The sequence below is a fragment of the Haliotis cracherodii genome, unplaced genomic scaffold (genome assembly GCF_022045235.1).
Source record: "Haliotis cracherodii isolate W230 unplaced genomic scaffold, xgHalCrac1.p SCAF_3, whole genome shotgun sequence".
NCBI classification, from domain to species: domain Eukaryota; kingdom Metazoa; phylum Mollusca; class Gastropoda; order Lepetellida; family Haliotidae; genus Haliotis; species Haliotis cracherodii.
This window is the reverse complement of record NW_027266286.1, coordinates 72106540-72119031: the sequence shown is the minus strand read 5'-3', so window position 1 is coordinate 72119031 and position 12492 is coordinate 72106540. Positions and strand designations below refer to the sequence as shown.

General features: G+C 41.7%; 1 protein-coding gene across 9 annotated transcripts in view; it reads right to left on the bottom strand.

Moving 5' to 3' along the window:
• The window catches only part of LOC139475031 (diacylglycerol kinase zeta-like), a 369426-nt gene that overhangs the window by 44418 nt on the left and 312516 nt on the right, over nucleotides 1-12492 (bottom strand). For all 9 annotated transcript variants that reach the window (XM_071258254.1, XM_071258253.1, XM_071258248.1 and 6 more), the window contains 4 exons: nucleotides 8319-8375; nucleotides 5120-5188; nucleotides 1700-1732; nucleotides 463-615 (listed from right to left, as the gene is read on the bottom strand). In XM_071258254.1, coding sequence (XP_071114355.1) covers nucleotides 463-615; nucleotides 1700-1732; nucleotides 5120-5188; nucleotides 8319-8375 — 312 coding nt within the window. The remainder of the gene's footprint in view (nucleotides 1-462; nucleotides 616-1699; nucleotides 1733-5119; nucleotides 5189-8318; nucleotides 8376-12492) is intronic.

Sequence of the window (12492 nt, the reverse complement as noted above, 5' to 3'; positions counted from 1 at the left end):
AACTAAGCCAGCACAAAAAAAACATCGGTTGTTGAAAGGAAAGAAAAGCTCAAACACATGTCAACTTTCTGGTCCGTACATTTTATGTAAAACCATATGGGAAACAGAAAGCCAACATCGATAATTATTTTCTCATCATCTTTATATGTGATGTTGAGGGCTGGGATTCAAGTACTACAGGCACACATAATGACCAGTGCCCACTTGCACAAAGCGATCTTAGCGCTACGACTATTGTACGCCTATGTTAAAGTATGGGAGTTACGATCATCTTAGCGCTAAGATCGCTTTGTGCAAGTGGGCCCTGGGGCTATATTCAAGGGCTGACTAGAAAGTACTCAACACAAGCATTTGATTTCATACCACAAATGTTTCGTCAGACCACATAAAACGCCAAAGAAATAAGTATGGTCAACACAAAGAATCAGAGTCAGAAGTAATCCAGGCTGTAGACAAACTCACTTTCTTGGGAAGTTTAATAATCCAAGATGGCGGGATGATGATGCCAGCATGAATACCCAGGGTGCATTGTTCTTCTATCTGCTGCATCATGAAGCAGGTGGTCTTGTTGTGGTAGGCAGCCTTACACCACGAGCAGCTGATTGCTATGATATCCTGCAACAAACCATCATGGGGAATCAGAGTCACCAACAACTTGGGAGTTGAGGTGAGGTGCAGTGGGGTTCAACGTCGCCTCCGAGATTATTGCACTAATATAGTCACGTGCATGTGTGTTGTTGCTTGTACTAGTCCGGACTAATGCCGGTTTATAGTGCAAGCCCACTCAGATACCATGCCAGAGTTTAACATGAATACCCCACTCAGTCACAGTATACTGACTCTGAGCCAACCAGTCCTTGTTTTAGCCCCTTAATGCCGAGTGCCAGGCAGGGTAACAACAAGTACCATCGATTAACTTCTTTGGTATGATGCGGTGGGGATCGAAACGCAAGACCTTCCGCTCTACTGGAGGACGCTCTAGACAACGGTGGCGGTCTACACATCTCATCCAGTCAAGTATGAGGTCATCTTCAAGCCTTTTCACAAGGCTAAAAGTAAATTCTTGACACTCAAGAGATTCAAGTTGTTTCTCTTTTTCAAGGCCATATGACCACGTGACATGGACTTACATGTAACATAGCTGAGGTGACATGTGACCGCTAAGATAGAACATACAAAGTAAATATTTAGTAAAAGTACAATTGGTTTCTTTATCCTTAAATGTACAGTTGGAAAGGTAGGATATTATCAAATAACAAATTAAATTTTAATCTAAGATCTTCACCTTTTTCCTTCTTCAAAATGACTTCTGAAAGCTGCCATGAGTGCAGAGAGAGTTTTTAACCTAATGTATCCAATTTTAATGTCTTGCACCATAATCTATTTTATGCAAAAACTATAGTGATAACCATAGAAGTTTGTCTTCGGAAGAGTTTTTTAAATAAACAGTGCTTTCAAGATACAATTTTTTCAACTTTTGGTGGAATCAGAAAACTAATTTTGAAATCAAATCTCACCTTATTTGAAAATCTCCCATCCTACGTAACCAATAAAATATTGACTTAGGAAACGTGCCTACACTCAAAAAGAGATTTGTTCCAAAATTTGCAGAAAAAAACCTAATCATTTTCATTTATGTCTTGAGATGGGGGACTGCGGACATAATGGTCCAGGTGGAGATCAATGTCTCCTCTCTCACCTTGTTCTGGAAGGCGAACCTCTGCTGGAAGGACTGAAACAAAGACGCCAATATGTCACTGCCATCTTACTGATTTTTCTCAAGAATTTCTCAGATTGTCTCATTTTAAGCAATAATAAATACCACAAACAGGTTAATGAATCCAAAACAACTGAAAGGAAAAACTGTATCAAATTACAAACTGAAAAAACTAAGCTCTGAGGGAAGTGTAGGATGTGTGTAAATCTGGGTCAGCAGCTCTTGCATGTAGTCGAGGGTGACTGTGGTCTGGACATGCAACTCAGGGACTTAAAGAGTGGCCAATGCTCCCCACCATTGAGGCACAATGCTCCCCACGATTGAGGCACAATAATCCCTACCATTGAGTCACAATGCTCCCCACCATTGAGTCACAATGCTCCACACCATTGAGGCACAATGCTCCCCACCATTGAGTCACAATGCTCCCCACCACTGAGTCACAATGCTCCCCACCATTGAGGCACAATGCTCCCCACCACTGAGGCACAATGCTCCCCACCATTGAGTCACAATGCTCCCCACCATTGAGGCACAATGCTCCCCACCATTGAGTCACAATGCTCCCCACCATTGAGGCACAATGCTCCCCACCATTGAGGCACAATGCTCCCCACCATTGAGTCACAATGCTCCCCACCATTGAGGACCAATGCTCCCCACCACTGAGTCACAATGCTCCCCACCATTGAGGCTCAATGCTCCCCACCACTGAGTCACAATGACAAAACTAGTGACTTAACGCATGACCAATGCAATTGGAACCTGAAAGCATCTGCAATTGAACCTATTCATTCATCATCATTAAATTCTGCATTTTGCCAAACTACTCCAACACTTCCTGTCGTCACAGAGCACAAAAAATGGCTGACACTAGCTGAGAAGAGAAACAGGTGTTTTAATCTTGTCTTGAATGAATCTCATTCTATGTCAGAAGTTAATGTGCATCGAACATTTTGATGGATCGATATGAAACCTTATCAGCCATAGAGCTAGATAAAAGATTTCACCCATAAATCTAGTATTTGTCCTATAAGTGTTGACATAAGTGCTAATAAACAGTAGTCAATTCATCTGTGGCTGATTGTGACTCACACAATATTAATTTATATTTGACCGAAATTCTCCAAAACTGCTGTGCACCTCTTCTCTTACCGACTGCTGTCAAATCTGATAGTATTTCTTTTCATTTGCAAAGTAAATGCATTTGATAACAATGGGGAAGCTATGCTACCAATATAATTTTAATTTCATTACATGCTTTTTATCCAAATAAATAGGAGGGCCTCTGACTGGGGTGTGAGTGTGTGTGAATATGAGTTGAGAGGAGTGGCGGTGGAGAGGAAGAGGAATGGCGGTGGAGAGGAAGAGGAGCGGCAGTGGAGAGGAAGAGGAATGGCGGTGGAGAGGAAGAGGTGTGGCAGTGGAGAGGAAGAGGTGTGGTGGTGGAGAGGAAGAGGTGTGGTGGTGGAGAGGAAGAGGTGTGGTGGTGGAGAGGAAGAGGAATGGCGGTGGAGAGGAAGAGGTGTGGCGGTGGAGAGGAGCAGCGGTAGAGAGGAAGAGGAGCGGCGGTGGAGAGGAAGAGGTGTGGTGGTGGAGAGGAAGAGGAATGGCGGTGTAGAGGAAGAGATGTGGCGGTGGAGAGGAAGAGGTGTGGTGGTGGAGAGGAAGAGGTGTGGCGGTGGAGAGGAAAAGGGCAGGGGAAAATATGACAGTTTTAAGGAGGGTCGTGAAAAAATATGTCTGTTGGAGGTCATGATAGATCTCGAGATGGTCATTTATTGTGTTGAAGCTATTTCTGGTTTAAATATCTTCTGACACATCAAAGACTATAATGTGAGTGAGGTAATTGCAACTATATTCTAATTTCTAAATCTATGAAATCTTTCAAGAAATTTTTGGACATTTTTCCTACAAGACATGTACAACTAGTGGAGAGAGTCATAAACATTTTTACATTATGGATAACAACTTCTTTGTTTTGTGGGGCGGACGGGTAGCCACGTGGTTAAAGCGTTTGCTCGTCACAACGAAGACCCGGGTTCGAATCCCGAAATGGGTACAATGTGTGAAGCCCATTTCTGGTGTCCCCCACCGTGATATTGCTGGAATATTGCTAAAAGCAGAGTAAAACTAAACTCACTCACTCTTTAAGTTTTGTCCCGACATTTCAGGGCTACTACTTGCCGCCCATCAGGTGACTACTGATTGATTGATTGTTTAACGCCGCACTCAGCAATATTCCAGCTACATGACAGGGTTTGTAAATAATCAAATCTGAACAAGACGATCCAGTGATTGACATTATGAGCATCAATCCACGCAACTGGGATACGATGACATGCATCAACTAAGTCAGCGAGTCTGACCACCCGATCCCATTCATCACCTCTTAAGACAAGCATAGTCACCTTTTACAGCAAACATGGTTTGCTGAAGACCTATTCTGCCCTGGATCTTCACGGGTGTGAGTAAGTGTATTGAGTTAATATAAATACATGATGGTATTTACACAAGATAGGAATAAGGTACAAAGATAAAAATATAACAAGGAACCACCAAATGGTGAGAGCCAATCAAATACAATGACGGTGGAGTGAAGGTTAAGTGAGGGCTTGGCTGTTATTTATAAACCTATTCATTGGGATCGCTATTAAGTAAGAGACTTCTTTCTATAGGCATTAAAACCTATTGTGAGGTTTTACTTTCCAGTCGGGTTAAATCTCATATCCCTGAGATTTTATATAATGTCCTGGGTATTTTATTAATGTAACTTCCGTTCAGATTGTAATATGTAATGAAATGTAAAATCAAACGACAAATGTTTTCTTAATATTCCCAAGGATCGAACTCGCAACCTTCATATCTGTAGCCAAGTGAGTGTACCACGAGGCTACAGAGGTGTTGATAAGCCACTTTGGTTTTTAGAATGTCCTTTTCAAGATCCATACACCATCAACAGATATTTTACGGGCGTTTCCTAAGGTTCATGGAAAGTATGTTCGAGACATAAAAATGTTGATAAATGTTGTTTTAAGTTTCTTTTTTCAGTTTATAAGCATGGAAAAAAAAACTTTGCCCCCTTGGTTTTTCAATCTCCCAAGGGCATGCTCTGTCTACCAAACCCTCGTGAGCGTGTTTTCTCCAATACAACAAAAAGCTGATACGGTGACGGTGTAACAAGGAGGCAATGAAGATGTCCACGGGGATGGAGTTACAGCACATGAGTTGTTATCAATAACAGTGTCACATATTCATGAATTCATTCTAAACGCTTAGAAAAGACTTGTTTGTACAATAGTTTGGAACCAGTAAATAAATGAGTGAGCTTCCATATTGTAAAGGGATGCCCACATTTAACAGGTAACATGTAGAGGTTTTTGAATGCCACTGACAGCTCACCTTGCCACACTGTTTGCACTTGCCCTCCTGCCGACGCCGATGTACCCAGTGGTGTCGCATGAATGTTTGCTGAAATTCAAAATAGAAACAAGCATGAAATACTCCTATCCCCCTCCAATATAGCATGTGGACAAGGCATTGGCCCTCTGGAAATTAGCACTACCACCATTTTCAGTCTTAGTCTTAGTTTGTCGCCATGGAAACTCAAAAAATAATAATTTTTTGTTCAAATTCCAAAACTATCAAAAGGCACTAGTTCACCGCTAGACTGATCTGTGTACCAAGTTTGGGTAAGATTTCTCTCATGGCTTTTGAGTTCTGCTTCAGAAACGAAACAAGACAAGACAGATGATGGATGGACATCACCCATTCCTATATCCTCCTTCCACTTCATGGTGGGGGAAAATAATCAGTCATCCATTACTAACCATGCTCAGGCCATACTTCAAATTTTTGTAGTTTCTTCTTTGATAGGCATTTAGAAGTTGGAGTACTAAGTAAGGATAACTTAGTAGTGATGATGACCATGGCACTGACTTCACCCATGGTCATCATCACTGCCCTTGTGTGTACACAGCAGGCTTCGCTACTCCATTATATCTACCCTACTGTATAAACATTGCCTCCTACGTGTATATATACTTGCTTACTGCACTCTGTAAATCACTTGCTTGATAACTGTGTTAGAACCTACACCGAAACGTCGCTCTTCATTGTAATAAAGAAGTTGTTCATCCATAAATTCTTATCCTTACTTTCTGTAGTTTGTTTCTAATCCATTAAAGATACAGTGGATGGACAAATACAAATAAATATAAAATTGTCATCTTTTTCTTTCTCATCGTGTTTTTGGCTATGGTTCCTTGAATGAGTAAACTACAAAAATTATTGCCAAAGTATTAAATACATAATGATAAAGGTAAAGTATTGATGATGATGATGATGATGATGATGATGATGATGAATTTAGTTATCACTAAGACATTTAAAATAAAAACGGAGGACTCAAAAAAGAAATATATTAGAAAAATTACTTAAAAAAAAAGTTAACTTAAAAGAGAGGCCGGTTTAACAGTTAATGGCTAAATTGGAGCTGCAGGTTACAGCCAGCCGGAGATACAACACATGGAGCGACGTGTTCACTGCCAGAAGTTAGTATGCTAATGGAAGACCACTTCTTGCTGTACCGCTGGGATTGGACGTACGCTGCTTCAAACTGACACACTACGTTTGACAACTGACATCAAATATTTAAAGCAGCTTTTTATCTTAAGATCTTACATTCTACATATGGTGACGCATCGTAAAGATGTGTGTTTACAAAATAATTTACTGGGAATACTAGAAATTACTAACCAGAATTCTTTGGATTTGTGCTCGATTGGTTTTGTGTCTGACCAATGTATCCAACCCCAGGCCTTCTTGCCCTTAATTAGTTGTTTGTTTGTTGTTTAACATTGCACTCAGCAATATTCCAGCTATATGACAAAGGTTTGTAGATAATTGAGTCTGGACAAGACAATCCAGTGATTGACATTATAAGTATTGATCCACATAACTGGGATACGATGACATGCATCAACCAAGGCAGCGAGCCTGACCACCTGATCCTGTTTGTCGCCTTTTACGGCAAGCATGGCATGCAGAAGACCTATTCTACCCCGGATCTTCACGGGTCCCCTTAATTAGAGTAAGGTGGGTTCAATTCTGCTTTGAATAAGTCACAGTGTCCGATTGTTGCCCAGAGTGATGTAGGTTGATATTATCAAAGATACCCTTGAGCCAACTGCATACCCCATCAGAGTGAACCATGCAGTCATTGATTCAAACAGTGAACTAGGCTGCTATACTAAATGATCTCTTTGTGTTGCTTTGTGAAAATGTATATTTATTGCAGAACTAAAGTAGCCATTAAAGTCAGAAATGATAAAGTTGTATAAAGATAAGAGATCCCTTTAACTTGTGTGTCGCATGCCCTGTGCCTAGTGCCCTGTGTCTAGTGTCCAATGCCCTGTGTCTAGTGTAGCATGCCCTGTGCCTAGTGTCAAGTGACCAATGCCTAGTGTCCAGTGTCCAATGCCCTGTGCCTAGTGTCCAATGACCTGTGCCTAGTGTCCAGTGTCCAATGACCGGTTTCTAGTGACCAATGCCCTGTGTCCAGTGCCTAGTGTCCAATGACCTGTGCCTAGTGTCCAGTGTCTAATGACCTGTTTCTAGTGACCAATGCCCTGTGTCTAGTGTCGCATGCCCTGTGCCTGGTGTCCAGTGTCCAATGCCCTGTGTCTAGTGTCCAATGCCCTGTGCCCAATGCCTAGTGTCCAGTGCCTTGTGCCTGGTGTCCAGTGTCCAATGCCCTGTGTCTAGTGTCCAATGACCTGTGTCTAGTGCCCAATGCCCTGTGTCTAGTGTCGCATGCTCTGTGCCTAGTGTCAAGTGCCCAGTGCCCTGTGCCTAGTGTCCAGTGACTTGTGCCTAGTGTCCAGTGACCTGTGTCTAGTGCCCAATGCCCTATGCCCTGTGTCGCATGCCCTGTGCCTGGTGTCCAGTGTCCAATGCCCTGTGTCTAGTGTCCAATGCCCTGTGCCTAGTGTCCAATGCCCTGTGCCTGGTGTGCAGTGCCCAATGCCCTGTGTCTAGTGTCCAATGACCTGTGTCTAGTGTCCAATGCCCTGTGCCTAGTGTCCAGTGCCCAATGCCCTGTGTCTAGTGCCCAATGCCCTGTGCCTAGTGTCCAGTGCCTGGTGTCTAGTGCCCAATGCCCTGTGTCTAGTGTCCAATGCCCTGTGTCTAGTGTCCAATGACCTGTGTCTAGTGCCCAATGTCCAATGCCCTGTGCCTAGTGTCCAGTGCCTAGTGTCCAATGACCTGTGCCTAGTGTCCAGTGCCCAATGCCCTGTGTCTAGTGTCGCATGCCCTGTGCCTGGTGTCTAGTGTCCAATGCCCTGTGTCTAGTGTCCAATGACCTGTGTCTAGTGCCCAATGTCCAATGCCCTGTGCCTAGTGTCCAGTGCCTAGTGTCCAATGACCTGTGCCTAGTGTCCAGTGCCCAATGCCCTGTGTCTAGTGTCGCATGCCCTGTGCCTGGTGTCTAGTGTCCAATGCCCTGTGCCTAGTGTCCAATGACCTGTGCCTAGTGTCCAATGACCTGTGCCTAGTGTCCAGTGCCCAATGACCTTTGCTTGGTGTCTCAACATCTTACCTCTCTGTAATTGCGTACACCTGCTTCCCGGAAGGTTGGCTTACATCTCAGGTTTTTCTGAAAACATCAAGAAAATTGAGATATAGAAGCCGTGTCACAGCTTGACGTCAGACAGACTAAAAACTCTCCTTTCAACTCTTACCATAATCAGTCTGAAGGGTATTTTTTCAAACTTAACCATTTTTTGCAGGAGAATTTAACTCGACTTCCTACCGAAATGTCTTTAAACCAATCACTATAAAAAAAAAGGTTTAAGTTTATATGTTATTTCATCATGCCCTTTAATATCACATTGCAAAATATTACCAATGAATTCATTTCAATCACTTGCTGCGAATAGCAATAAAATTGTTGATGTAGCAGAAAGCAATATTCACTCACTCACTCACTCAACATATTTCAACAGAACATGACACTAAATTCCTGTTAAAAGCTCTGCAGTTCATATTTCCAACATGAACGTGTTAAACAAATCCTCTTTTATCAGAGACATTCAAGCATACATAAACTTGTCAATATATTCAACTTAATATCCCAACTACAGAACCATTTCAACAAAACACAAATCGTGTATTGACCTTCACCTGCTCAATGCATTCTCCCAAGCATATGTTTTTTCCTCAAGGCCTACTAGTCACACAATAAGTCCATACATGACAAGCAAATTATCAACATCAATCACAGAATACCTAATCCACTGATTCCGACCCAAGATATAACAAACAATGAATTCATTGATAATTTTGGACATCAAAACATGCATAAATCAACCACGTACTGGAAAGCTACACCCATTTTTCAAGTATGATACACAAGAAAATCATTTAACCTTTGTCATCCTGGACGGCAAGGAAAACAATGGTTGTCAAATTAAACCTCAAGCCATCAGCCTCATGCACAAGTTTGACAGCGAGGCTTAATGGATTTTCAGAACATGTGATGAGAAATGCCAGCGAAGCCCCTTCACCATCCTCTGTGTGTGTGACTGTACCATACACAGGAGTGAGTTAGTGAGTGAGTGGGTGGGTGGTTGAGTGGTTGAGTGAGTGAGTGGGTGTGTGGGTGGGTGAGTGAGTATGGTTTTACGTCACTTTTAGCAATATTCTAGCAATCTCTCAGTATGGGACACCAGAAATGGGCTTCACACATTGTACCCATGTGGGGAATTGAACCTGGATCTTTGGCATGACAAGTGAACGCTTTAACCACTAGGCTACCTGACCACCCCTTACCATACACACGAACACAGGGAAACTATGTGAAGTCCTGGCAGACAATTTGGGAAAATATTATTATATATTCCAAATTTTTTATAGTTCTTACTTTCTTAATTTCAGATGCATTTTAACATTATATTGTAACCTTGCATTCAATGCAATAATGTAGAATTAAGCATTCAGGGCTCTTCTTCTTTACTGGTCCACATTATCCACGTAGGAATTTTTACTCACACTTTTTTCAGATTTAAGGCCGAATATCAACCTGTGAGCAGGTCCAGATACATCCCTGGTAACATGAAATAATTGTGACCTCATATGCTATTGTTCGTTTGTTTGTTGTTTAACGCCGCACTCAGTAATATTCCAGCTATATGATGCAGTCTGTAAATAATTGAGTCTGGACCAGACAATCCAGTGATTGACATCATGAGCATCAATCCACGCAATTGGAATACGATGACATGCATCAACCAAGTCAGCGAGCCTGACCACCCGATCCCGTTAGTCTGTTAAACTAAATTACACTGACATACTCTTTGTCCTCTCCAGCAAAGACTTCCTCTGAAATTTAAGGATATCATTTTCCCCCCATAAAATAAAAAATAAAATCCCAAAAGATGAGTGTGGAATACACAAAATACCATATAGTAGGCATCATGCAATAATAAATCTAGCTCCTGATTGAATTGGATTAATGATATTAAAACACAATACACTGTATTGCGTGCCACAAATCTATTAAATCATCATGCGAGAATTCCACAAGGGATTAAATATGATTGCCATGGTTACAGCAATGAAAACAATTTTTTATATACATAAAATATTTAAATTACGTATAATCATGTAACTATTTCCTTAGTGTGATTTTAAAAATACAATTTTTTGTATTATTTTTAAAACCTCAAATCAACACAGAAATATATTGAATGATGAATAAATATTGTTTATGCGGCATCAGCAGTTTACAACTATTTGAAGCATGAACCGGTTGATACAAGTTCCAGCATTGATATAAGCAGCAACATTGATGAAGAAAACCTGTAAACAGGAAAGAAAACAGGTCTGGTCTCTCAATGATAAGCCGACAGACTGCATGTTAGTATGTATGTGCTCAGTGAACGCTGCCCAGTGGGGTGTAGAAGCCATCCACGTCTCATAAGGTCGAGACAGAAGCCTTCATACCTCTGTACTATTAATGTGTAACACACTTTCAGTGCTCTTATACCTATCCCAGAGTCACGGAGTTGTGCAGTAATATGTCTGCGACTTTGTCAACATCCATTTGATAATTAATAAATGCCAATCTGAAAATTAGAATGACACAGCTTTTCATCATTTATGTGATTTGTACAGCCATGTTCAGCAACAACACATTTTTGGAGCACAAACACACATTGACCATTCCTGGAAAATATGTACACATTTAGCACTAATCAGATAATACTACACGTTTAATCCAGATGCAAGACACACCCTAGCTAATTCTGTAGAGCAACCTTATTTTTGTCAATAGCCAATAATTGAAGCCTGGATTAATTTGTTTGATGTTTTTTTCCCTCAGTTACTTGTTCACAACACGTATATGTCGACGGCTCCATGCTTGACCAATACTCATGGCCTCTGTGGAGGGTGTTTACGTGTAATCCAAGGCCTCGTCAAAACATCCGAACATAGCCCTACTTTAACACTGAGGTTCAGCAGAACTGCTGCATGAATATTGATGCAAAGTAGTGGTTGACTGAGAACAGCTCAATGACAAAGACTGATGTCTTGTAGACAAACTATAATGACACACCATTGTAGCTTATGTGGATATATACTGAACAAATAAGATAGGGCTTCTTTTTTAGGGGAAGGGAGGGAGGGGGGTGGGGGGGGGGGGGGGGGGGGGGGGTTGGGGGTGAAGGAGGACATTTGTTGTTGTGAACATGAAGCACATAATTTTATAAAAATATCCCCCAAATACTCATGATCTCTAACTTGTTCTGTTTAAATTAATTGTCTGAATAAATATTTCACTTGACAAGCATCTGTATTAATTGAACCAGCTTCATCGAAGACATTTGTATGCCAGCAACTTAATCCCTGCCACTTGGTTTACATAACTACTTTGTTGTTTAATGATGATGTATTCCATGAATATCACAGCAGCCTATAAATGAACAGGATTGGGCTGACATACCAGGGGTTGATAACTTCATACCCAAAAAGTTAATGTCCAACAAGTGTAGTAATGAACAAACTTGAAGTACTGGGGACCTATTCTGACTGGCATCTTTACAGGGAAACAAACTTGAAGTTCTGGGGACCTTTTCTGACTAGCATCTCCACAGGGAAACAAACTTGAAGTTCTGGGGACCTTTTCTGACTAGCATCTCCACAGGGAAACAAACTTGAAGTTCTGGGGACCTTTTCTGACCGGCATCTCCACAGGGAAACAAACTTGAAGTTCTGGGGACCTTTTCTGACTAGCATCTCCACAGGGAAACAAACTTGAAGTTCTGGGGACCTTTTCTGACTAGCATCTCCACAGGGAAACAAACTTGAAGTTCTGGGGACCTTTTCTGACTAGCATCTCCACAGGGAAACAAACTTGAAGTTCTGGGGACCTTTTCTGACTAGCATCTCCACAGGGAAACAAACTTGAAGTTCTGGGGACCATTTCTGACTAGCATCTCCACAGGGAAACAAACTTGAAGTTCTGGGGACCTTTTCTGACTAGCATCTCCACAGGGAAACAAACTTGAAGTACTGGGGACCTATTCTGACTGGCATCTCCACAGGGAAACAAACTTGAAGTACTGGGGACCTACTCTGACCGGCATCTCCACAGGGAAACAAATTTGAAGTACTCAGGAAATCTTTGACCTCAAGTCTGACTGATATGAGCTTTCTGGGTGGCTACATAAGAAATCAACAAATTTGGGGTATCATCATTTGACGGAACAATC